Source organism: Anthonomus grandis, chromosome 5 (assembly GCF_022605725.1).
Source record: "Anthonomus grandis grandis chromosome 5, icAntGran1.3, whole genome shotgun sequence".
Taxonomy (NCBI): Eukaryota; Metazoa; Arthropoda; class Insecta; order Coleoptera; family Curculionidae; genus Anthonomus; species Anthonomus grandis.
The window spans coordinates 31,319,674-31,346,508 of record NC_065550.1 but is presented as its reverse complement, the minus strand read 5'-3'; the positions used below and the strand labels follow the sequence as shown (position 1 = coordinate 31,346,508).

The 26,835-nt window shown below is 33.2% G+C and overlaps 2 protein-coding genes and 1 long non-coding RNA gene across 4 annotated transcripts in view; 2 read left to right on the top strand and 1 right to left on the bottom strand.

Annotated features, from left to right (window-relative positions):
- The window catches only part of LOC126735840 (uncharacterized), a 37,781-nt gene extending 34,037 nt beyond the window's left edge, over positions 1–3,744 (top strand). The window contains exons 2-3 of the long non-coding RNA XR_007660517.1: positions 3,130–3,199; positions 3,258–3,744. This is a non-coding gene — a long non-coding RNA (uncharacterized LOC126735840). The remainder of the gene's footprint in view (positions 1–3,129; positions 3,200–3,257) is intronic.
- The window catches only part of LOC126735836 (putative inorganic phosphate cotransporter), a 42,439-nt gene that overhangs the window by 14,918 nt on the left and 686 nt on the right, over positions 1–26,835 (bottom strand). Inside the window, exons 1-4 of one of the 2 annotated variants that reach the window (XM_050439915.1) lie at positions 9,556–9,679; positions 9,296–9,492; positions 3,475–3,717; positions 3,310–3,397 (exon numbers count right to left, since the gene is read on the bottom strand). In XM_050439915.1, coding sequence (XP_050295872.1) covers positions 3,310–3,397; positions 3,475–3,717; positions 9,296–9,492; positions 9,556–9,595 — 568 coding nt within the window. In that variant the 5' untranslated portion in view covers positions 9,596–9,679. Of the gene's footprint in view, positions 1–3,309; positions 3,398–3,474; positions 3,718–9,295; positions 9,493–9,555; positions 9,680–26,835 lie in introns of those variants that run through there. The other variant, XM_050439914.1, reaches the window with a different exon arrangement.
- LOC126735838 (uncharacterized) overlaps positions 19,428–26,835 on the top strand; it is a 40,524-nt gene continuing 33,116 nt past the window's right edge. The window contains exon 1 of the mRNA XM_050439917.1: positions 19,428–19,462. Coding sequence (XP_050295874.1) covers positions 19,443–19,462 — 20 coding nt within the window. The 5' untranslated portion in view covers positions 19,428–19,442. The remainder of the gene's footprint in view (positions 19,463–26,835) is intronic.

Here is a 26,835-nt window from a genome sequence, read left to right as displayed (position 1 = left end):
TTATACATGGAGTAAGTAAATACGCCTATATAAGTCATACTTTAAAGTCCACCAATTGGCTGTATATGGAACAAAACATACCCTACAGTCATTAATTAGTTTCAAAAGTCCTTCGTTTTTATCATATTCTTATTAACTTTTTGTATGTACCTATATTTTATTATTCTTTATCACAACCTTCATTTCACATTGAAATTTTGTTACTTTTTTTTCTCCATAAGTAATAATTACAGGTGTTAAAGGTTTATAAGTAAATACTTGAAATGTACTAAATACTATTAATGTACTTAACGTCTTTAGGTTAAATTAAGTTTAGTGAGTTAAGTGGAAGATTATTTTGTATATTTTTTTATATTTATAATCAATAAAAGACCTTCATTATTATTATGATTAATGTATTAAAAAAAGTAATTTTAAAGTCCTGGAATAAAACACCAAATCAAGACAAATGAATTGCAACTAGTTTACGTAATCATTCCAGTGTGACCGGAATATGTCAAGAGAATAAATTCAGTGAACACAAGTGACCTGGGTACCTCCAATTGCCTGGACCAAGGGATAATTAACTTCAAAGAAAAAAATGGTTTTTTAATCAATTGACTTAGTCAACTACATGTTTTTCCTTGATTCTTCAAAAGATATCTTAAACACGTTTAACTCTCTGAAATAAAGAAGAATTAACTTCAAAGGCCTGTAAAAAAAATACCAAATCAAGACATTGAAAAAGAAAGAATTGCAACAGTTACATAATCATTCTAGTGGACTGGGTATTCTCAACTGCCTGGAATAATGAATTAATTTCAAAATGTTGAAATAAAACACTGGGAATAAGGGAGGAATTTAAGCGATTGTACCGAAACAAAATATTATTAAACTCTGAACTTATACAATTTTCCAATAAAATTGGGACTAGTTGATGGACCAGGAATTGCTCTTTACTGAGCATATTAACAGATGTATATAGAAATGGTGCCAGACGTTACAAAATATGCCCATATAAGCCATACTTTAAAATCCACCAATTGGCTAAATATGCCATAAAATTTTATTAAACTTACTTCCCTTCAATCTTTTAGAAGATAAATATTTAATGATTTTTGTGCAGAACAAAATATATCCTAAAGCCCTTAATTAGTGTCAAAAATCCATCGACTTTATTACCTTCTCATTAACTTTTTGTATATATGCCCCTACATATCTATCTTTTATTATTTTTATCATAACCTTCATTTCACACTCAAATTTTATTGCCTTTTTTTCCTCTATAATTATAGGTGTAAAACGTTTATAAGTAAATACTTGAAATATTTTTCCAATATCTGTAATGTACTTAACGTACCTACTTAGGTGAAATTAGGTTTAGTGGGTTAGGTGGAAGAACAGATCATTTGTTTCTCCGTCAAAAAATGACCTGAACCTCGCCCCACTGATTATTTTGTTTCAATTTAGAATCAATAAAAGACCTATCATTATTACAGTATTTAAAAAAAAATTTAAAGACCTTCAACGGCCTGGAATAAAACACCAAATCAAGACAAATAAATTGCAGCTAGTTCATATAATCAATTCCGTGTGGTCATAATATGTCAAAGCAATAAATTTAGTGAATACAAGTGGCTGGAATAAAGGACTCCAATTCAATTGCCTGGAATAAAGGAGAGTTGACTTAAAGTACCGGAAAAATTACGACATTTCTGAAAAAAATGGGTTTTCCAATCAATTGACTAAAAGTCATTTCCAAATTTTTCCTTTAAGAAATGTTAAAGATCTTTAACTGTCTGAAGTAAACAAGAATTAACTTCAAAGTCCTGGAATAAAATACCAAATCAAGATGAAAGAGTTGCAATAAGTTTGCGTACTCGTGCCAGTGTGACCAGAATATGTCAAGAATGAATAAGGGAGAATTAGCTTCAAAGAAAAAAAAATGGGTTTTCAATGAATTGACTTAAAGTCAACTCCAAGTTTTTCCTTGATTCTCGAAAAGACTTTTTAAACACCTTCAACTACCTGTAATAAAGAAAAATTAACTTTAAAGTCCTGAAAAAAACCAAATCAAGATAAATTAATTGGAACTAGTTAACCTAATCATTCCAGTGGCCTGGGTACCTTCAACTGCCTGGAATAAAAAAGAAGTGACTTCGAAGTTCCAGAAAATGAAAAAAAATTGTTTTTCAATTAATTGACCCAAACTCATTTCCAAGTCTTTCCTTGATTATCCAAAAGAAATTTTTAAAGGCCGTCAACTTCCTGGAATAATGAAAGTACCGAAATAAAACACCAAATCAGCACAAATGAAAACAACTAGTTTACGTAATCATTCCAGTGTGACCAGAATATATCAAGGAAGTGAATTCAGTGAACATAAGTGGATTGGGTACCTTCAATTGCCTGGCTCAAACTTCAAAGTAGCAAAAAATTAAAAAAAATTAGGTTTTTCAATCAATTGACTTAAAGTCATTTCCAAATTTTTCCTTGATTATCCAAAAGAAATTTTAAAGACTCTCAACTGCCTGGAATAAACAATTAACTTCAAAGTCCTTTTAAGATAACATAAGCTATTCCAGTGTTGCAAGTAAGGTTTGTCTAAGTTGGGTATAACTAACATATTTGAGTTTATGTTAGATATCTGTTTATTATCTATAACTGGCAACTCCGGAATAAGTATTAAAACTTAGAAGGGCTTCGAACCAACAGGAAATTGAGCATATATAAAGTCGTAGTTATTAATCTATTATTGAAATTCGTGTGTTTACTGTTCAGGTTTTAGAGGGTGGATCAAAATAGATAGTTTAATATGTAATTTTTTTGTGTAAAACTAGCAACATTGGATAAGTATACCGGGACAAATCAAAAAGCAACTTTTAATAGACTCTTTTAGTTTATTACATTAAAATTTTCATTTAGTTTAACCACTTTTAAAAAAATCTATCTTTAATTTCAAAACTTGGATATTGGGAATTTTATAGAACCATGCTTATAATTTAAGGAAATTAAAAATATGAATGCAAGTCCGATTCAGAGTTTTCTGGTGCATTCGTTTTTGTTTTTTAAACCGATTTGATTAACAAATACAATTTAACATGGAAATTGAAATAAATGAGACACCTCAAATAATTGTACTCGTTGCAGGTGATTGTTACTTTTCGACAGCACCTCATAGGTTTTCCAGGCATGCTTTATGTAAAATTCATTCACCCAGGTAAGTCAAACAATGAAATTGCTCCCATATATCATAATTTTTTCTCTCTCTTATACAGGAAAAATATGACTAACTTACTAATAAAAAAAACAAAAACCTGTCATATCTACCTGCGTAAGTAAACGAACCCATTCGGCTTCTCTCGTTGGGCGGAATCCATTTAGCGAGCAATGCGTGGCTGCACGGTACGATCGGACCCTGTCCCAAATAAAGGACGTGTTTTCTTGTTTTTTTTTTGTTTGTTTTAATAGAAAAACAAAGAAAATAGTACTTACCTCGCCTAACCCTTGGATGAATCGCACGACCAGCAGCCACCAGAGTCCCATTTTGGCAGCGATCGGTACCAACAGGCCGAACACCGAGTTGATCAGCATCCCGATGCCCAGGAAGTAAATGTTCCCGTAAGTTTTCCCTAAAATCCCGGCGGGGATTTGGGTGATCACGTAACCGTAGAAAAAGGCCGACAGTACGTAGGATTGCACGTCGGTTTTCCAAATGTATTCTCCATCTGCTTCTAACTGGAAATAAAAATTAAATTTTCTTTAGGTTTTACGGTCTTTTACACCCATAAAACTTAAACGAACTTTTCTCGGATCATCATTCTAATAAGAGGCATTTAATATTCAAGGTTTGGTTTATTTTTCAGACTTGTGATGTTCAAATGCTTGGAATAAAATTCAGATTTACCCTGAGGGCCTGGAAAAACAAAATTTCAACTGTCTTAAGGAAAGGTTTTAAATACAAAGAAAGAATGTAGGTACAATCATATCAAATATAGCCTATTTGAACATTCACAGTATAAAGAAAAATTCTGATCCAATGTTAGAAACATGGCTAACAATGATTTTAATACTGATGGTTTTAAAATGCATCAGTGAGGAAAATTTTAATTAAAACGATGGTGTAATTTCATAAAATATAGTTTAAATATTACTATGATAGATAAAATAAGGTAAGTAAAATTAGGTTTATTATGAGTGTGGTTAATGTTGAATATGGTATATCATGCATATAGGTCTCCCTCAACAAAAACAGAATCGATTTTGATTGTACATAGAAGCATATTTTATATAATCAAAGAAAAAACCAAAAAAGAAGAAAAGAAAAGGCGAGAACCAACATAAAACAAGAATAATAAAAATAAATAAATCCTAGTTTTTTAGCTACGGACTGCTCTGTTGCACTAACAGATTTTTCCCAATATCTGGAAGCAAGCCAAAGTTTGCCCTATCTTTAAAAAGGGCGATGGCGAATTACCGCCCTATATCCATTCTGTGCAATTTCTCAAAGTTATTCGAGTTGGCTCTTTATAAATTAATTTTTCCCAAGGTTAAGCCCATGCTGGCCAACGATCAACATGGCTTTGTTTCTGGCCGCTCATGTACTACAAACCTAGCATTCTTCTCTCAGTTTGTGTGCGAAGCACTTAATGATAGAGGTCAAATCGATGTTATCTACACAGATTTTCAAAAGGCTTTTGACCAGATTGACCACTTCATCCTATTAAATAAGCTTGAACGCCAGTTTGGATTCTCCGATCGCTTGATAAAGCTCCTTAACTCCTATTTAGTCGACCGCTCTCAGTTTGTAGTGGTCGAAGGCTTTAGATCGGCTTGTTTTTCACCCACCTCTGGAGTTCCACCTCAGGGCTCTAACTTGGGCCCCCTTCTCTTTAACGTTTTCGCTAATGACTTGATCTCCACCCTCAATTGCTCTCGGTTAGCATATGCTGATGACCTAAAGCTTTTCCATAGGATTGACTCTATACAGTCTACATATTGTGGTCAACTGCAAGAGAACATCAATACTGTACACCATTGGTGCACTTTGAACCGGCTTAACCTTAATGTTTCCAAGTGTAATGTGCCCAGCTACTTTCGACTCAAAAGTCCAGTTGTCTTTAATTACTCAGTTAATGGAGAGTCTCTGGCAAGGTCTACCTGTTTTAAGGATCTTGGAGTCACCTTTGACCAAAAATTTTCTTTTATCCCTCACATCGAAGATATTGTTTCTAGAGCTACTCGCATGCTGGGCTTTATTATTAGAAATTGCAATCTTTTTTCGAACACTGCCACTGCCAAAACTCTCTACTATGCATTTGTTAGATCCAGGCTGGACTACAGCTCCCTCATTTGGTCTCCCATTTACAACCAGCACATTCACCTATTAGAATCAGTCCAACGGCGATTCCTTAAATGTTTGGTATTTAAGGATGATGGAGTCTATCCTCCAAGGGGTTTTGACCATAACCTGCTGCTCTCTAGATATACCGAACGGTCACTTGCGAAGAGGAGAGAAATGCATTCGGTGAAATTCCTGTTTAATTTACTTAACCTTAAAATTGACTGCCCATCCCTTTTGCAAAGAATTTGCTTTCATATACCACGCCCAGGATCTAGACAGTGTCCAGCTTTTAACTTGGACACAGCCAGGTCCAACATTCTGTACCAGAGTCCTATTCACTTTATGTGTCAAAACTTTAACACTATTGCTGATTCTTGTGACATTCACCATGACAATTTGGCACTCATTTTGAGTCACCTGCGTATGAGGTGACTCAAAATGGTGAGTGACCTCATATGCAGGTGGGGGAGGCTAGGTTATTTAGTTTGAATACATTTATTTAAAAACATCTTGTCGAACTTGCATTGTCTTATTTATTTAATGTAACACGACGTTTCGGTTGGTAAGTATCTCCAACAAGATGTTTTGACTGTACCATTGTCTACCACCTTCAAAAAACATACATTTATTTAGTCATTTTTTTTCTGCTCTTTTGATTTAAATTAATTTTTGGATTCTTATCCTAATTTAGTGTTGATTGTTTATTATTTATTTTTTCAAACTCACTACTTTTTTTATTATGAATCTAATACAGTTCATGCATTCGTACTTGTACATTTATATATTTAATTGATTCTCCTGTAACTGGGTATATGTAACCTGTTAGGAAATAAAGCTTATTATTATTATACTGATTAGAGGACAGCACATTGTATTTGGTCAAAAAAGAGGCAATTCTCTTTTTTTGCAAGCCGCTCAAGAACCTTGGAGAGGGTAGACAAAATTGACATGGGACGGAAGTTAGAGGGTCGGTCCAAGCTTATAAAGAGGGAGAGTCATAGCTTCCTTTAAACAGGATGGGAACTCGCCCTGAAGAAATGACTGATTAATTGCCCAAACCAAAGCACCTAAAGCGCTTGCAGGCAGAAGTGACGAGATACCATCGGAACCCGAAGACCTATGATTCTTCAAGCACTGAATTGTTTCAAGGACCTCGGTGGCATTTACAGGGTGGAAAAAGAATGATTGGTTGATAGCATTCCGATTAAGATCCTGCAATGGATCGCCGTCACTGGGAACTGCTTCCAGTAACTTCTCAGCAATATTAAAAAAATAGTCATTGAAATCATCGGGCCCCAAGTCCGATTCAACCAACCGCCGACGAGAAGACTGCCTACATTCGATAATGATTAACCAACTTTCGTTCTGTCTGTTACCGGACGAATCTAAGCGCTCATTGTAATTCAGTTCCTTTCTGACTTTTATCAGATGCCTATAAATTTTCCGATAGTCCTGAAAATAAGACCTGATGAATTGATTGTCAATAGATTTGCGAAGTCTTGCTAAGCATCGCAAATTTTGGGCAGATGTTTTTAATCCCGCGGTGATCCATGGTTTTCGTCTCTTGGATTTAAGTCTAACCAAGGGAAAGCAGATATTTATATTTATCACATATAATAAAAGGAAGAAAATGGTTGTGGAGCAGCCCGAATTGCATTCCAGTTAACAGACGAAATGGATTAAGAAAATAAATTCAAATTGTTCCCACTAAACACTCTCCCAATGCGGCGGCCAGATTTGTTTTTAAAATGACCAGGGAATTGGACATACACCCCCTCGTGATCCGATATACCCACTGAGTGCACTGAACAGGTAACACCGTCCAAATTACTGCAGAAATGATCAATAGTGGTCGATGAAGAGGACGAAATACATGCATAGTGAGTGCAAATGATTTGAAGATTCCATCAAGAGAAATTCTTTGCGGTAAGGAAACCTCTGAATAATTAATATTAAAATCTCCAGCCAAGATAACACGCGAGTGAATAGAGAGCTGGCACAGAAGAAAATCTAACCTGTCAAGAAACACACTGATATTCCCAGAGGGCGGGCGGTATATACAAATAACGTACATATTAAACAATTTACAAAAACACACTGATAAATCCGTTCAACTGAGGCATGACCAAACTTATCAACAGTACAGAAAAAGTTTTGAAAATGTCTCCTAATTAGAACAGCAGTCCCTCCATGCAGAGAGTTTTGTCTATAATAAATTGACAGTGGTACATACTCATCAATACAAAAACATTCATTAGGTCTAAGCCAATGTTCTGTTAATATAACAATGCCAGGAAAATTAAAATGTGATACTAAGTATAAGTAATACCAATTTTAATATTGTCTCAAAGACTGTAAGAATATTTTTAAATGTTCAAGCGGATTAAGCATTCAAAATTGGAATAAGGGTGTTTTAAGTATTAATAATGTAGAAACCACGACAGAGAACTTTTAGGATATTTTGGAAGATATTATAGCCAAATAAACTAAAATAGATATAAAACCTATAAAAAAATTAACCCATGGATAACCTCGGGTATTATCTGTCCAAGAATAGGGACAAAATATACATTTCTTAAACTAATAAATGTAAAAATGATTTTTATAAAGCGAAAATTGAAGAATCCTCATATAATAATAAAAAATTGTATAAAATAATAAATGAAGCTATGAACCAAGACACTAGTAATGGGGTTGGTCAAGAACAGATTAAATTGAAAGATGAGAATAAAAACTTTAAAAATAATAAGGATTTGGAAAACTTTTGCAATACTTTATAAATCTACAAATTAATATGCTTAATGAAACTGTTCATCATATATTTTCACTAAAAAATAACTCGATTACACGATTTATAAAAGATTTTCATCATTAGTCCATTAATACATACAAATGACACATGAATATTCAAGAAACCAATTATTTAGCATTTTCCATCACATCTGTCAATCGCCTAAATTTTAATAAAGTTAAGCTGCCATCATTTGAGATTAAAGAGTTTCTATCTTTGAACTTTTTGGGTATCATTGTTGATAAACATTTAAAACGGGATTAACATATCACAAAATTAACAACTAATATTCGTTAAAGAGAAAATGAGTTTTTTCTCTTTAACATATTGAGAAATATTTTAAATTCAAAACTACTTTTAACAGTGTATAGATCCTTGGTTGAATCATGACTAAGATATGGAGTAATTGTCTGGGGAGGTTTATATAAAAATTTATTAAAGCAACTAAATGTAGTACAAAATTATATTTTAAGAGTTTATATATAGAAAGCAAAAAATACATACTCAACTCAATTGCTTTATTCTGAAGAAGTTTTCAACATATGTTACATGCATTCATCATTCAACAAAGCTCAAGATGAAATTAATAACTTAAAATGTAAGCTTGCACAAGCAAAAAAAGACAATAAACCCGGAAAATCTAAATTACTTTAAAGCATTTAAAATGTAATGATTTGATTTCAAAAGAGGGTCAGGAATTGGAATAACTAATTTATCATAAAAATTGAAATGATTAGAAGTGTCTGAAATATACAAGAAATTACTTGACATCCCTGGAATAAATTAAAAACTGACTTCAAATGCCTGTACTAAAAGACCTGGAAGAAATAAATGTTGACTTTTGACTACCTAGAAAGAGTCACCTCTAGTCTCAAAAGAAATACAGTTTTTTCCTTCTCAGAATGGTCTATTTTTCTATAATGTTGTTGATGTTTTCTCTCTCTTAGGAGGATTTAGATTAAGTAAATTAAAAAACAAGTTTAATGGTACAGAAAACAAAATCAATGGCTTTATAAAGTAAGATTCCTTGTCACCTTATCGCTTTCTTAAATTTATTGCATTTTATGGCCTGATAAAAAAATTACAATCGATTTTTTTATTGAGACGTCTTATTGACATTCACCATAAAATCAGGGTCAAAATGTGACTTTTGTGACGTTTCACTCATCGTCAATACTCACCGCGTCGTCGAGGGTTTTGTTCTCGACCCCGCACTCAGCTATGGATACGTCATCGGACGGTGACTGGTCTACTATAGCTATAGCTGTATGGTTCACCATGGCGACGATAGCTACGGACATGTTGGTCCTCATAATGTAGGCGTTGGCCATGCCCAAGGCCAACATGAAGGTCACGAAATGTCTGGTGCCGAAACGACCTAAAAATAACCACATTGAATTAACCCTTTGACGAAAAAAAAACATACGGTTCTTAATAGTACATTTTGGTGCGTCACGCGCGTCATCTCGGTTCGCACTCATTTAAACTTTACACAGTAAAACCTTGAACTGGTTTTAGAAAAAAATTAGTAGCTGCATTGGCTCGTTTACGTTCCCTTTAGGCAAATATTATCGGTATTGTGTTATTTGTTTTGGGTAACGTACATGCAACAATTATTCGTGCCAAGTGGAACACAAACAAATTGGGGGGACATTTTACGACGCTCCCTCGTATTGTATGAAAATGCGTTCCAAAATGGCGTCAAGGCTCTTTAGGCGACCAATCCGGGACTCGTTTTATCAGCCCGTTTATATACGAGGGTTCGTTAGTAAATAAAGTAAAACGAAATTATTTTATTTATGGAATGTGACATGTATAGTCAATGTTACCGTAACAAATTGAGCATATTTTTAAACACCTATGTGACACGAAACTTGGAAAATTGCCTCTGTCTACGTTCGGGCTCTCTAATTATAGAAAATCACTTGGCACAAAGAAAAATGCTGTTTTTTCCCTTTCTAATACCGAATATATATAATTAAATTGCAGCAGCAATATATGCAGTATCACCATATATGACTAATTCTTAGATAGTCCAAATATGTGGTGTGATTTTCCAGTTTATTTCACGCATTTCAAGCCATTTTCTTGGTGTTTATTTATTACTTTGATTAACGGCTAGCACCAATTACAAAATATACAAATTTGACAATCAAATATTTTAAAAATAATTACATTGTGCACAAAAACAATGACAATATCAATAGAAGCTGTGTGCATATATCTGCCTCAGGAAAGTCTGTAATGAATTAAAGTAGTAAATTTCAGTGAAAACTGATATTGACTCAGGGAAACAATCACATTTTTCAAGTAATTCAGGAGCTGAGACCCTACTATCACAGATTTAACTAGCTAACGCAATGCGTTTAAAAATTGCGTTAGCTAGTTAAATCTGTGCTACTATGCAAAATTTTATGAAGGGTAAAGAAACCTATATATATATAGGGGCCATATTCATTTCGAGTATTTGGCAATCTTCATAAGTATCTAAAATATGTAGCTTATATGCAAAATTTTAAGAACATGTGCTCAACCAATTTGAGGCTGTTAATATGAATTCCATAGTATGAGGATCCGAACTCTAGGTGAGGATACACAAGGGCATAGCAGAGGAACCATAAATTTCTGGGTGGAGGCCTTTGATAACAGGGTCTCTTTCAAGACTGTACTGGTCAATCTTGTTATTGAATTATAAGCTCATAGTATTCCATTTAGAGCGACTGATTAACATAACATTTTTCAAACTCCACTCGTAGATTATCCAGATTATATTGTACTTTTTCACAGTCCTGGAATGTTTTGACAACACCTCAGCTTAGTTTCAAAAAGCATGTCTAGTCTTGAATTGTTAAGTCTAATTTAAGGCAATTGAAAATACTGTCATTAAAATTATGTTTAGGAGACCTAGGTTCTATCTTACACCTCAACCCTACTCCACAGAAATTTGTTATCTTAAAACCCTTTATGCTATGGCAATTTGTTTGTTCATAAAAAAGAACTGTAACACCCAAGTATTAATAAATCATGAACATTTAACCACAGTGAATGTGTGGAGGCATATCATAGTACCACAGAGCAATAGGTCTATGAGTCAGCATTCCGTTATTTATCTAGGTCCAAAATATTATAACATGTTACCCAGTGAATATAGGAGAGGTACATATAGTTTTGTAAAGGGTTAACCAGTATGGGTGAATTTTAATAATTATTTTTTTATTGGATCTATGTGGGCTTGGATGTTGATGCTTATACAAGTAGAAAGAAAAAAACCGAGATGTATACTTATGTTTCTATATGATTTCAACATGTCTATGTGATTTTATATTATGTAGATTATAAATTATAATAGCGGACTATAGGCACACACAGGTATTTATATACCTAATTGCCTCTAAAACTCAGATTTATGTACTTTACAAATAGAATAAAAAGTAATTGCAACAAGTAAAACATAATTTATGAAGACATTGAAAAGGAGTGATCGAATTTGAACAATAAGCCTTCTATTGGATGAGTAGCACCTGAGCCAAAACAATAAAGTTCCATCCATTCTAATTCATGCATACATTTATGAAGCAACTTGTTGTGTAAGACTCTATCAAATGCCTTGGAGAAGTCACTGTATATCCACTTGAAGACTCCTCTGCAAAACATCCAATGTAAAGTCTGTGTGAGAATGAGGAGGTTTAGCTCTATAGATTTACAAGGCCTAAATCCAAGTCGTTGGTGATCAAACTTGAAGAGATAGATTAAAAATGTGATGTAACAGTCTCGATAGGTTAAGACTCCAGTTATTTAGGAAAAGCGTAGGGACTCCATCTGGTCCTGGGCTTTTAATGGTGATAATGGATATGATTGTTGGAAATACAGCAAGATAATTTTGTGCATACACAGTTGAAAAGTAATCAGGAAATCTATTAGTGATTTCCTCACCTGAAGGACTTGTCCTATTTAAAGTTTTTTATATTGAACTGGATAGCTACAAACAATGAACATATTGGTTATGTAATTCCCGAGTAAGACCAGTGCACAAGTGTCGAAGCCTAGAAAATTCCTTATAATTCTCATCTAACTTTCTTCCTTTGAATAATATATTTCTTTAGTTCAGTGGAAAACTAAATTGGAAACTATTTGATCTCAATTAAACTAATCCGAATACTCATTAATTGCATGATAATCTGCTGATCTACAATCCCTGTAGAAACCACCATATCCAAGATGGTGCAGCACTTAAATTGATACAAAGAGGTTGATGGGCTACTGGAGAGACCAAAAAAAGGTTGTGTGAAATTAAATAAGTAAGATATAATGTTTTTTAGGCCATTACTTCCAGGCAGTTTAGATTATGGTGCCCTCGAGTATTTAAACTAACTTTTTTAATGTTCCAGGATATTCGAATGATATTTAAAGTAATTCCATGGATTCCAATTCATATTTAGACATTTATGTGTTCCAGGCATTAAATTCCCCTTTTCTTCTGAGTTGTAAGAGTCATTTCCTATATTCCTGAACCGTAGAGGGGTGCCTAATTAGATTTATGACATTAACAGTTTCATGCTAACGCAACATTTCACAAGTTACAACAAACGTGATCGAATATGTTATTTTGGTTCGCAACTCGAGATGATCACGCTTTATTATTTTATTGTTGATTAGTCATCGTATCGTCGAAATTTACTTTACTCCGATCAATCAATTTTAATTGGTGACCCTTGAGTTTATCTGAACGATTTTGCTTGGAGTGTTTTTTGAATATCGAAAAGAAAGTTCGGTACATGCATTTTATTTGTGAGATGATAATAATTAAGCACTCCTGGAATTTCGAGTTTATTATTAGATAAGGCTGCACATACTATTTTATATTGTAAGTGGTGAATGCGTAAAAAGCCTCCCTTTTCACTTTTAATATTATCTTTCGCCTTGATCTTGGAATGGTGAGGAATTAATTAAGTTTTTAAGGAATTAAAAGAACCTAATTTTTGAGGTTCCTTTCAAGGCACTTTTCTAATTACTTTATAATATTACATAGTACAGGTGCATACTACAGGAGCCCCGAAAGAGGTTTTGGTTTACTTTCGCGACAACAAACTAATAAATAATTCCCTCGAAACCAAAACATGACATTTTCCCCTTGAGAAAAACACACTGTTTACATAACAATATGGATGAATTAATTACAATTAAAACGTAAATAAATGCACACAATTTAATGTATGTATATGGGAGACCTCCGCGAGATTGCCGCTCATGCCATTTTTAAAATAAGTTCGCGATACAACCGCTGATTTTAAAACTCTCCTCGCATAATTGACTCTAATCCCCTGACACTATCGACGATTTAGTAAATTAAACAATAAAACCGATAATCTCGCGATTATCAGGTTAATCCGTTATGTGTGTGGAACCATGAATCTTGACATCAGCGATTTTAATACACATGTACCGAGAACGTGTTTATAATTCGTTAACTCGTGGATGATTTCGTTGCCAAATTTTTCTTATTGTCGGTCTCTTTCAAAAATTAACCGGCATAATGAAATAATTAAAAGCAAATTGGGGTACATAATCGGATAATGGGCACTTCCGAGGCAGTTTGGGTATTGACACAATCAATAACAATTTTTTTTTTACTGCAGTGATCTGACTTCTGGTGGTAACAATTACAAGCAGTTTTGGGGTAAATGTAATGATCAATCCCATTACAAAACAAAGAAATTCAAATAGAAAATAATATTTTAGCCAACACCCAATTTAACACTCCATAACAAAAATAATACAGTCAATATGATATGTTGCTACATTCCAACAAGAAATATAAACTATTAAAGCAATAATAAATAATAATCCATATTAGCCCAATATTTGAATAAAATTAACAATAAATAAAAATATATCAAATCATTTACTATTAATTAGGATTCAACATTAATCAATAGCAATTCACTAATCCATGTTATAACAACCATGTTACAGGAATATATAATACGGAAAAAATAATAATAGAAATAATAATATTACCCGATGACACTAATAGATCTTTGACTTTGAACACTGAAATTAAACTTTTAATTTGCCTCTTAATTAACTAGGTAAGGTAATGCCCATTAGAATTAATAAATTTAAGTGTCTCTATTATGCCTAAAATTCCTAGATGGGGTATATTCAAAGATATTGCACCAAGGAGTTCAGGACAGTTTAACTGACAATTCACCAATTTATACAAGACCACCAAACTCTGCTTTGCCTCAGGGTTGATAGGTTCAACAACCTCCGAGCATCATCATAAATGTGATCGTTGGAAATCCTCCTACCAAGTTTCGAATAAATTTATTTTGGACCCTTTCTAGGTCAGTACAACAATTTGTGTAAAAAGGGAACCATATCATTGATGCATATTCCAACTGTGACACAACAAGAGACATATATGTATATCCTTTTACAGGTCTCAACAGAAAATTCCCTGCAATTACGCAAAACAAAGCCTAAAACTTTTTTGAGAACCAGATTAGTTATATGTGTATTAGAGTTTAGGTGCTCATCAAACCAAACACCAAGATCCTTGTGACTCAAAATGTCTATTTGATCACAAGGTAGATTAGCAAATAGCTTGCTCAAAAGGAAAATCTAGTTAGGGTGCCATAATATTCTTGCCTGAACAATCCCAATAGTTCTTAAGAAATTTAAGAAGTGCTTGCTGAGAGATCTGTAGTATTGATTGGTGTAGACAATGCTAATGAGTTTCATAAAAAAATAAATAATGAAAACCTGAGGGGCAATGGCTTGCAAAACTGATCTTAAGTTATACTTTGGAAAGTAGTAGAGCCACAAAAATGATACCTAGATATGAAATTATTCTGCAATACACATTGCACAAATTGGGTTTTCTGGTATATAAATGATATGACCAGACTGAGTTGAATGGTGTCACTCCAACAGTCTATGATGAAATATTTTGAACCCAAACGCCTTGGAGTTTCATTGCATTTTCTTTCAGTAAAAAGTACACTTGATCTTTTTTAGGTGACTCTTAAATATCTCTCTAATTCAAAACTGTGCCAGCTAAAAATAATTTTAACCTCATATCAACCCTTTCACAGAATATCCTCTATATTACTATTATATTACTACATGAAAATAAGGTATGGAGTACAATTTTGGGGATTTGCGAGCAACCAATTAATCCAGTCATTTTTTGTCCTCCAAAAAGTGGGATTGATTCTTAAAGAGCACTACAGGTCTCTCTTTATTTGTGAAAGAATTTTAACATTAACTGGAATTTTTATTTCAATGAAGGATGATCTAATGATAATATAGAATGGATAACACAATTTAGCGATGATAATGTGGGATTATTTATCCTCAAAACTTCTCTGACCAACCATATATGAGGGAATAAAAGGTGGTCCAGCTTGGTCACAGCAATAAAACATATACATTGAATTATAGGACAAAATTCCTTCGATTTGTTGCTTTTAAACTTGGCATATCTATAGAAGACATTGATTACAATTATATGGAAAATCTGTTAAATTGATATGTCCACTTTAACCCTCAAAGACCCACTTGTGATGCAAAATTGTTCTCCAGTTAAATACCACAGAACAAATTATACCACTGTAAAGAAATTGCATTTTTTTATATATTATCTTTCAGAATATTTCATAACTCACTTTGTTGAATGCCTTTATCATAGTACCATGGGAAACCGTTAATAAAAGTATTATTATTATAAAAATGTTCCATCATTTTTCTCTGAAAAATCAAAAGTTTGGAGAGTGGTAGAGTTTTAACTAAGCTGGTTAGGATGTGTTTTTAATTTTTTAATGATAGATCGTAATTTTATAAAAGTGTGTTTTAACAATTTTACTATATGTTTTCACCTCTTTTGTTGTGTGTTAATGAATGGTTATGGATGTATTTTGTTATTGCATTTTAGTGCTTAGTATGAGGGCATTTGATTTAATATCTATTTATTTTCTCAGCTTTTAAAATAAGAGCGTTAAACTCTTCATACAATAAAGCATTTTCGATTGATGATGGAACAAAGCTTTCAATTCAGGTTTCTTTGTCGAGTACTGGGTTTTGGCAGATAGAATTGGTTCTAGCTTGGAAAGTATTAAACTCACAACAGTGGTTCATATATGAAATAATGCCTTGGAGAATGCTTTTACTCTTAATAGAATAATTAATTAATCTCACAGTAACACCCCTAAAAACCTGGAAAGGTTAGCCTGAAACCAATGTTAGATCAATTTTTCAATATTCAATCCGATCAATAGTGTTTCCCAACCCTTTTTGTGCCTTAGCTAGTTATGCTCTCCTATGTAACATAATTTTTAATGTTAAAAATTGAATTGTTTGTTAAGAAAATTAAATGATTAGGTTTTATGAAGCAATTACTAGGGAACTGTTAACGAAACCCAGTAAGTAAATTTTCAAAACACATAATGGAGAACTGAAATTCAAGTTCCAAATATTTTTATATTAATTTAGTGAGATTCTTACACTTATAAACAGTGGATTTCTTTTTTTTTTACAAGTAAATCATTTTATAATAATTATCGGAAAATTTATAAGGAAGTCATAAAATCTTACAAATCTACATAAAACTATACTATTAACAGAAATACATGGCCGGATTAAGGTTTTATGGGGCCCGGGGCTAATAAAGGATCAAGGGGCCCCTTATAAAAAAAATGCAAAAAATATTATTTATAATACTACATATATATTACTTATATAAAAGAAAAGGTTCTTTTGAAAATAGAAACATTAAAATACCTTTTTTCGTAATTTCAGTTTTACAAAATCTTCTATTACGCCATTTAACTCTAAATCCTTTAAAAAGTCCCTTTCCATACACATTAATGTTAAAGAAGACAGACGTTCCTCCTGCATTGTGGCTCTATATTTATTTTTTATATAAACTAGCTTGGAAAAGGAACACTCAGACTCACAATTTGCTATTGGTATCGATAGATAAATTTTCAAAAGCGTATATACGTTAGGAAACGTGTCAATTAATTGGTGTTCTAAAATATATCTTAAAAGATCAAGTGGATTGCATATTTTTTCGGAAGAGGTTTTAAGAAGTTCCGAGAAAAATACCAGCTCATCTGTTAAATTAATATTTAGGTCATCTGCGTACACGCTTATTACTTTTGCAGAAAACTCTTCAACTTCTGATTTAGATAAACATACATTAGGGCTAAGTTTTGAAATCAAACCAAACAACTGGGCAATCTGAATATGCATTACACCGTCGTTCTAATTCATTGACCAGCTTATCTACTATTACTAAAGATGACTGCGTGCGAAATAATTCTCTTTCATTCAATAATATTTCATTTTTACTGTCCGGGTATTTTTTTCGCTTTGACCTGCCCATAGAATACTCATATTCTTCCTGTGGTAGTAAACACTTCTGATTAGCCCTTTTAAAATGTTTTCACCAAACAACAAATCCAGACCTGGCTTTTGAAGTATATTGGAAGCTTCCCCAAAAAGTCTTAAAATTTTGCTCCAAAAGGTAGCCATTACAAGAGTCTCCATTTTTATCATTTGTTTAGAAAGTCCCATGGCTTCTGACTTGATGTCTTTTTTTTCTGATGGATCATCCAACATAATTTTTAAGCAGCTGTTTATTTGGACATAGCTTGTTACTAACGCTTTTGCTGCATCTTCTCTACAGCTCCAACGAGTGGTACTTGACAGTAAGGTTTTGCCAATATTATCTAAAAACAAATGCCATTGATGTGTGGAGGACTCAAAAAAAGCATACAATTTTTAGAAAAAATTAAAAAACTTTGTAGCATCAAGGCAATCGTCAACAGCACACTCTCCAACTAAATTTAAAGAGTGTGCAAAACATGGCACGTAAAAAGCTACCTTTGTAATTTCTCTTATATATGCTTGAAGGCCATTATACTGCCCCGACATATTACTAGCATTGTCGTATGACTGTCCACGACAAAATTTTAAATCCAGCGTATTCTTTGTCAAAAAATGGGTAACAACCTCCGACAGGGATTTACCAGTATGACTGAAAATAGGTACAAATCCTAAAAATCTCTCATATACTTGCCCACCCTTTTCACTAGAGCAAAAGCGGATAATAATCGATAACTGATCTACGTGCGATAAATCTGGAGTCGAATCCACTATTATTGAAAAATATTTTGATGCTATTATATCTTCTATAATCTTTTTTAGTACTTTATCGGACATTATTTGGATAAACTCCTCGCAGATAGTCTTAGACAAATAAGAAACAGTGCCTTTACCTTTATTCCCATAATTCTTAGTATGATTATCTATAAAAGGATCAAATTTGGCAATTAATTCCCATGTAAAGACCATTAGATGGTGACCCAAAAATCTCATTATCACCACGAAAAGGCAGACCCCTTTTTGCCAGAAATTTAATTACAACTACAATTCTTTTAAAAACATCAATCCAATAATTATTTTCTTTCTGAAAGGCTTCTGCAATAGTTTTGTCTAGTCGGGGACAAAGGTACAGTGGGGCCCCTCTGAATGACGGGGCCCGGGGCTCCAGCCCCTTTAGCCCCATGGGTAATCCAGGCCTGCAGAGATATATATGAGTTCTATCGCAATATTGGACATAACATGAATTATGGTGATTGCACTGATCATGTGGATTTTCAGGAATACTTGAATCATTTGTCTGTTTCAGAAGTTTTCTTGTTTACTCCAGTTTCATCATTAGAAATTCAGGAATTATTTAGACAAGTTAAAAATTCTTCTGGGTATATCTCATTGAGAGTGCTGTTAGCTCGACCAGACACAGCTTTGGAAGTTTTTGCCAGCTTTTCTTGTTTAAAAAAAGCTTGTGGTATTCCTTTATACAAAAGTGGGTATGGGGACCTTTTGACCAATATCTTTGTGGAATCAATTGTGGAAAAACTTATTATTTATAAATAGGGTCCTTTCATATTTAAATATGCACAACCTTATAAGTGTACAGTAGTTTGCTGCAGACTCATGCTCTTTTCTATTTTTTGGAAAAGTTATTATGTCTTGGACTAAACAATGGTGATTGGCTGCCGCAGTTTTCTGTGGCTTGTCTAAAGCCTTTGACTGCATCAGCAACAGTATACTGTTGAGTAAATTGGAGGCTTATGGATTCAGAGGATTCTTGGAGTGGTTCCACTCATATTTGATGGGAACAGTTTTGGGGCCTCTCTTATTCTTATAATCTATGTTAATGATTTGCCTCATATTTTAATAAATGGCCATTTTCCCATCTTTTCAGATGATACCAGCATTCTCTGGCAAAATAAGAATTCTGAGCAGCTTAAGGCAAATATGCGGACGGATTTATATAGGTAAGGTAAAAAGATGGTGTGATGCTAATAAGCTGTTCTTTAATATTTCTAAAACAAATATTTTAAAATTCATATGTGCATTTAAAGATGTCTTTTAAGTAATTGTCTGCTAATGTGAGCAAATTTCTTGGGTTGTATATTGATTCTGGGTTAAAATTTGAAAATCATATAAGCACATTATGCAACAAAATTTCTTCAGGGCTGCTATGCTCTTCGTGTCATTGTGAATAATTTAAACAGCTTAGTGGCTAGAGATTCATATTTTTATTTAGTTGAATCCCATGTTTATTATGGATCATGTTCTCAGTATGTCTTTAATAAGGTATTATTATGTTGCAAAAGAGGGCTATTAGAGGTTTATTTAGGCTTGATCCTCTACAGACTTGTCATCCCTTGTGAGACACAAAATTCTTACTTTGTACTGTAATTTTATTTTGGAAACAGTCTGCCTGATTGTTAAGAAACAAAATGGTGAACTCTCGGATGAACTAAATGTGGAGAATATACATTATAATACCCGGTATGCCTCTTATATCAGATTGCCGAGTCCTAGGTCTGAACAAGTAAAAAAATCAGTGATCCGGTTTTCGGCCGAGTCAATAATTATCGTTGAATTAAGTACTAAAAAATTTTTAAAGGGCCTATTCTTTTAAATTTTTGTAAGCAATTCTTTTATTACAGATGGCAAATAGTGGCAAGAAAGCGGGAAATAAAAAGAAAGTTCGTGAAGGTCGCGTAGTTAAACAGAAAAGATGTTTCTTTAAGTATTCTGAAGAAAACTTGAATATGGCTCTACGCGAAATACGCGAAAATAATTTAAAAGTTAGGGAAGCAAGTAGACGATATGAAGTTCCTAGAAGTACAAATCAAGATCATCTTAAAGAAAAAATTCCCAAAATTTCCAGAAAAACTGGACCGGAACCACTTCTATCTATCGCAGTAGAAAAAAAAATTGTTGAATGGATTTTAACTATGGCAAAATGTGGTTTTCCCATTAAAAAATCTGATCTCATGGCTACCGTCGAATGCATTATTAAGGATTTGAAAAAACAACACCTTTTTAAAAACGGCAAGCCTGGTGAACGATGGTATGCTAATTTTTTAAGGCGTTGCCCAGAAATTTCATTGCGGGAAGCCGAATCAATAAACAAAGCAAGAGCTGTAATTACTGAGGAATCCATAAGGTTGTGGTTTAGAGAACTAATGCATTTTTTAACTGATCATAATTATTTAGAAATATTTGACGACCCAAGTCGTGTTTTTAACGACGACGAATCGGGTTTTTCTATGTGCCCCAAGACCGGCAAAGTCTTGGCACCAAGAGGCTGGAAAAATCTCTACCAAATTAAAAAAGGATAAGAAAAAGAAAACCTTTCGGTACTAATCGTTTTCAGTGCAATCGGGAATCTTTGTCCGCCTTTAATAGTATTCCCTTACCAAGGCCACCCAGGCAGTTAGTAGAAACTATGCCAAAAAACTGGGTATTGGGTCGATCCGATTCAGGATGGATGAAATCGGACGTGCTCTATGAGTACATAGCAAACGATTTTTCCAAATGGTTATTAGAAAATGAGATAAAAAAGCCTATCATCCTTTTTATAGATGGCCATATGACCATGGCTCTCAGTGAATTCTGTGAGCAAAATGACATCATACTTTATGGGCTTCCACCCAATACCACACACATCTTGCAACCCGCAGATGTCAGCGTTTGAAGACAGCCCATGAAGACAGAGTGGAAAACTACGGTCAGAAAGTGGCAAAATCGACCGGAAAATATTAATTCTTCAATAACAAAATTTCTGCCAAGTGTTTCAGGAATGTCTTAATAATATTAATATGACCCAGTATATCATCAATGGTTTCCGCAAGTGTGGCCTTTTTCCGTTAAACCCGAACAATGTTGATTACACGAAGTGTGTAAGAAACACTTTGGAGAATCACAATACTGATAGAACTATGCAGGATTTCCGATTTAGTAGAACCATCACTATCTTCCGACAATATTAAAGGTTCCAAACAGGTTTTGGAAGCAATTCGCGAAAAATTAGTTAGTTACGGTATTAACGTTGATGTAATTATGGAAGAGATTAAAATTCTGGAGCTAAGTATTCCTTCTACAGATGTGACCCTGCCGAATAACATTGTTGTGACTCACCAACAACCATTACAAGACCCTCTTCCTCACATTACAGACGTCGTTCCAGATAATATAACTGGAACATATGTTAATATGGATAATATTGACATCATTCCTGTACAGAATATTATCTGTATGCCGATAGGCGATAAAGATAAAGAGTTCTACGTCAAACCCAGGGATATCATGCCTGAAAAAACTTCTGATGAGGAAACACATACAGAGTTCAACATAAAGTCTCATCAGCAGGTGATACCTGAGATACTTTCATCAACTTCCTATAATAATGAAAAGGACACAGGTTTGTGAAAAGCTATTTTTTGTATTATTACGTTATATTCTTTTTTCTGTCTTATTAGATACTAAGCTTAACATAGAACCTTGGGAGATTACACCTGAAACATCATGTTCTCATAATGAAATGAACACAAATACCGAGCTCAACGTAGAAGAATCAGGGGAGACTTTTACTGAAACATCATCATCAACTTTGTATGATGAAAATAAAACAGGTTTGTAAAAAGCTTGCTACTATTACTTATTACTATTCTTATTGTTATTTAATATACTTTTGTATTAGATACCGACTTAAACGTAGAGTCCCGGGAGGTAACACCGGAAACAGTACCAACGTCTCACGCTGAAAAGGAAACAGTTTTGCAACACCAATCTAGTGAAGAATTAATACAAGAATCCCTTTTAGAACTAACCAATATCATGATCAAAATCAAGGCTCGTTTCTTCGTCATTTGATGTATCCAGAACCTGTGACATATAAAAAGAAAGTCAGCAGCAATTGTTATTCAGTCTCTTTATCAATCACCTCGGCTCCCTACTGGAGTCTGAGTTTTTGCTCTTTGCTGATGATTTGAAAAATTTTCGGCGGATTTCCTCCTCTCAGGATCAGTTGGTGCTTCAGAGAGATATAAACAGAGTGTTTTCCTGGTGTAAGTCGAATGAAATGTCATTGAATGTTAAGAAATGTGGGTTTATGAGGTTTACTCGTTTAAGGGTCTCCCCTCCTTGTCAATATGTTATTGATGGTATCCCCTTGAAGGAGCTTGACTCAGTCAAGGATTTGGGTGTCTTTCTGGACCCGAGTTTTACTTTCTCCCACCACTTCGAAAATACTGTAAATAGAGCTAATAAACTGCTTGGTTTTATCAAAAGATCTTGCAAAGACTTTACTAATGTGTCAGCATTGAAGACACTATATATTTGCCTGGTGAGATCTCTTCTCGAATTCTCCAATATTGTTTGGTCACCTCATTTTCTGATTCACATTGAGAGGCTTGAAAATATCCAGCACAAGTTTATCAGGTTTGCCAGATATACTCTTATGAAGTCAGGCCTGGATCTTACCTGTTCAGAGACCATGTCCTACCTGAGCATAAACTCCTTATCAAGTAGAAGGCAGTTCTTTGATGTTTGCTTTGCGTTTAAGGTTCTGAATGGTATTGTTAGAAGTCCGGAATGTCTGTGCCTTTTCTCTTTGCATGTATCTTCTTACACAACATGAGGTCAGGTGCTTCTCCACATTCCCTTTTGCAGAACATCCTATCTACTAAACAGTCCTATAAATAGAATAGCTTCTACAGTGAATAGATTTGCAAAAGATCTTGATTTTTTCAGTACATCTTTAAATAAATTTAAGTCGTCAGCTAGGGCAACTATCTTGGGATAGTGCCCTACTCCCACTCTTTGGATAATGTTTAGCACAGTATTGTTTATTAGTATTATAGTTTTTACTTAAGACTACTGTTAATTATTAATAAATAAACAAATAAAAAATAACAAATAATAAATAAAATAAACAATGAAAATTTACCAAGCGCTATTTCGTCTGTAGCATGGAGAAGACATTACGAGGAAAAGGATACTGTTAAAAGAAAAAAGGCAGAGGAAATTGAAAAAAAAAAACAGAATAGAATGTCTGCCCAAAAACTTCGATTAACAGAAAAAAAGAAAATCAATGTTAGAACGACCGCCAGACAAAGATAAAATAAAAGAAATGTTCAAGACAGCACTCACGAAGGGGCTGAAAGGAAGGAAAAAACAAAATGTATTACTTGTAATGAAGATTTAGTAAGACACAGAAATAGACGATGAAAAGAACATTGGATGTGATAAGTGCACAAATTGGTTTCACTTGCGATGCACAGAGTTTATTGGAATGACGTACATTGAAGCAGCATCAAAAGATTATATTTGTTTTTGTTGCTCTTAGTTTCTCTGCTTGCACTCTTTTATAGCTTAATTTTTTTGTTCCTTTTTTACCAAAAATTCATGGAATAACAATTTTAGCTCCTGCTACATTTTAAGGTATAATTTGTTGCTTTTATTTATTTATTTTTTAAATAGGTATAAATAATAGCTTTATTATAAAATATAAGAACTTATAAGTAAAAAAACTCAATGGCCGAAAAACGGTAAGACATGTGGACGAAAATAGAACGTATTGGTCGAAAACGGGTAGAATTTTGGCCGACAACAATTCCGGGTGTCCGAAAACCGGCAAAAGTGCATATTTTGTATTTTTCTGTTATTTGTAAATTTTTGGGCATAGTTATACTTATTTTCAAAAAAAAAAGCAATTACTAAATACTATTATATCATCAAGAACAAAACTTGATTGACATATTCGTCAAGACCGTTGGGCTGCACAATTTTTAAATAAATTCTAGTTGCGATCCTATAGGTTTGAAATCTTGAGTTTAGTTGTGGGATGGGATCGAAGGAATAAAAACAAACGTCACTTTATGTACTGGCCAACGTTTCGCAATGATTTTATTGCTTCATCAGGGCCCTAAGGTAACAAAAAGACACAATAAAAAAGGATTATTATATATAAACAAAATTTAACTTTTTGGGGTTATGTTGATACCACCAAAAAAGAAAAAAACAGAAAAACAAAAAAAAAACAACAAAATCTTAGATTTGAAATAAAAAATTACACAACAAAAAAAAAAAAAAAATGATAAAATTGCTTACATAACAGTGTGATTTTGCTTGTCATAAAAAATCATGTTTACAGGACACACAGGTAACATAGAATATATAAAATATTGTTTTTTTAACAAAAACGGTTTAAATTGATGGGTTGTATCACAGACAGTTGCTTTAAAATTGATTCTACGGTGTACAATAATAATTTAGCATCTAGCCAGAAAAACCAGGTATGCGAGAACACAATAGACGCATTCTTTTTAGTGATAAGAACCAAAACAGTCACCAAAAGTTTACATTTTGATTTGATCTATTAGATTAAAATAAGAGGAACTTAGATTGTCTATATCCGTTCTTTTATTTACCGCATTATTATGTTTTTTTATGTTTATCATTTCGGCTAGAAGTCTCTTTTTAAAAAGCTGCTGTTGGCCCATAATTGTAGTCTTGCCAAAATTAAAATTGTGTCCTGTATTCATTTTGTGCTCAGCTAAAGCAGTAGGGTTTTTTTTAAGGGCTAAATTCCTACAATCATACTCATGTTCGTATAGGCGCTGCCTCAAATATCTACCCGTCTGACCAATGTAACACACATCACACCCAGAGCAAGGTATTTTATAAATAATGTTAGAATGTAAATCAAAGGCGTCTTTAGTTTTAAGCTTCGTAAAGAAATGTTTTCTTACCGAGTTTTCACTTCTTTCTGAGATTTTAATAACATCAGATTTTGATTGTATGGTCTTTTTAATTTTATGAGAAAGTGTGTTAATGTAAGGAATCTTGAAATAAGCCAATTGATTATTTTCATTGTTTCGTGTAATATTTTGAGTAATGTTCTCAGTGTCGTTAATTATTTTTTTAATAATTGATAGGGTGTAGTTGTTTTTCTTTAAAATTGTCTGAACATAATGAAGGTTTTTTTTATGATATTCTGGACTAGAAAGTCTCAAGCACCGATGTTTTAAGTTTTTTATTACATTTATTTTGTGTGTCATAGGATGTTCTGAAAAATAATTTAAAATGCATTCTGAAAAAGTTGGTTTTTGATACCAATCTGTTTTTATGGTACCATCTGTGGATCTTATGACTTTAACATCCAAAAATGGAAGACTAAAGTTAATTTCTTGTTCGATAGTGAATTGTAAACGTGGATGGAAACTATTGAAGACTGATAGAATTTCGTTTTCTTTTTTATTTGGAATTGCCGTGATTATGTCATCAACGTACCTACAGAAAAAAGGTACATTAAAAGATAGTTCAGAAATACACTGATCTTGTAGTTGTGCCATTACAATGTCTGAGCATATTGGGGACATGCAGTTTCCCATTCCTAGGCCAAAAATTTGGGTATAGAAATTTTCACCATGTTGGAAATAATTATTCTCAATACAAAAATTAAAAAGAAAAACAACTGTTTCAAGGTCTAGCGATCTATTAGGCCGGATAAGATGCCACTTTTGGGTGATTATATCAGTTACTAGGTCCACCGGTATATTAGTAAATAAAGAAACAACATCCAACGATACAAGAATATAACCTTCAGGGACTGTTTGCTCTTTAATGTAATTAGCGAAATCAAAAGAATTTTTCACATATCGTTCATCTTTTATAAAAAAATGTTGTAAAATGTTGGACAAAAGTTTTGTTAAATTGTAAAGAGGGGAACCAGTAAAAGAGACTATGGGTTGTAATTTTTTATTTCAAATCTAAGATTTTGTTGTTTTTTTTTTTTGTTTTTCTGTTTTTTTCTTTTTTGGTGGTATCAACATAACCCCAAAAAGTTAAATTTTGTTTATATATAATAATCCTTTTTTATGGTGTCTTTTTGTTACCTTAGGGCCCTGATGAAGCAATAAAATCATTGCGAAACGTTGGCCAGTACATAAAGTGACGTTTGTTTTTATTCCTTCGATCCCATCCCACAACTAAACTCAAGATTACAATTTTTAAAGACAAAAAACCGTTAAGCGGTCGAAAACAGGCGCATTCACCCTAAGTAAAACTACTTCTAGCTCAAAAAGTTGTAGACCTACAAAAATGGTTCATATATGAAATTATTCCTTAGGACATGGTTTTTCTTGCTTGAGTAACACCTTTCCTCTTAGTATGTCAAATAGTTGTTAAGTGACAAATGTTCTAGTTAAACCCATTTTCGACCTAGAAATCAATTTTTTGCCCAAAAAAAAAAATTAAAAAAAACCCTTACAATCAATGATTTAAAACTCACTAAAATATTATTGAGTTAGGGCAGGTGGAACATTTTTTTGACAGGTGTCAATGGGTAAAC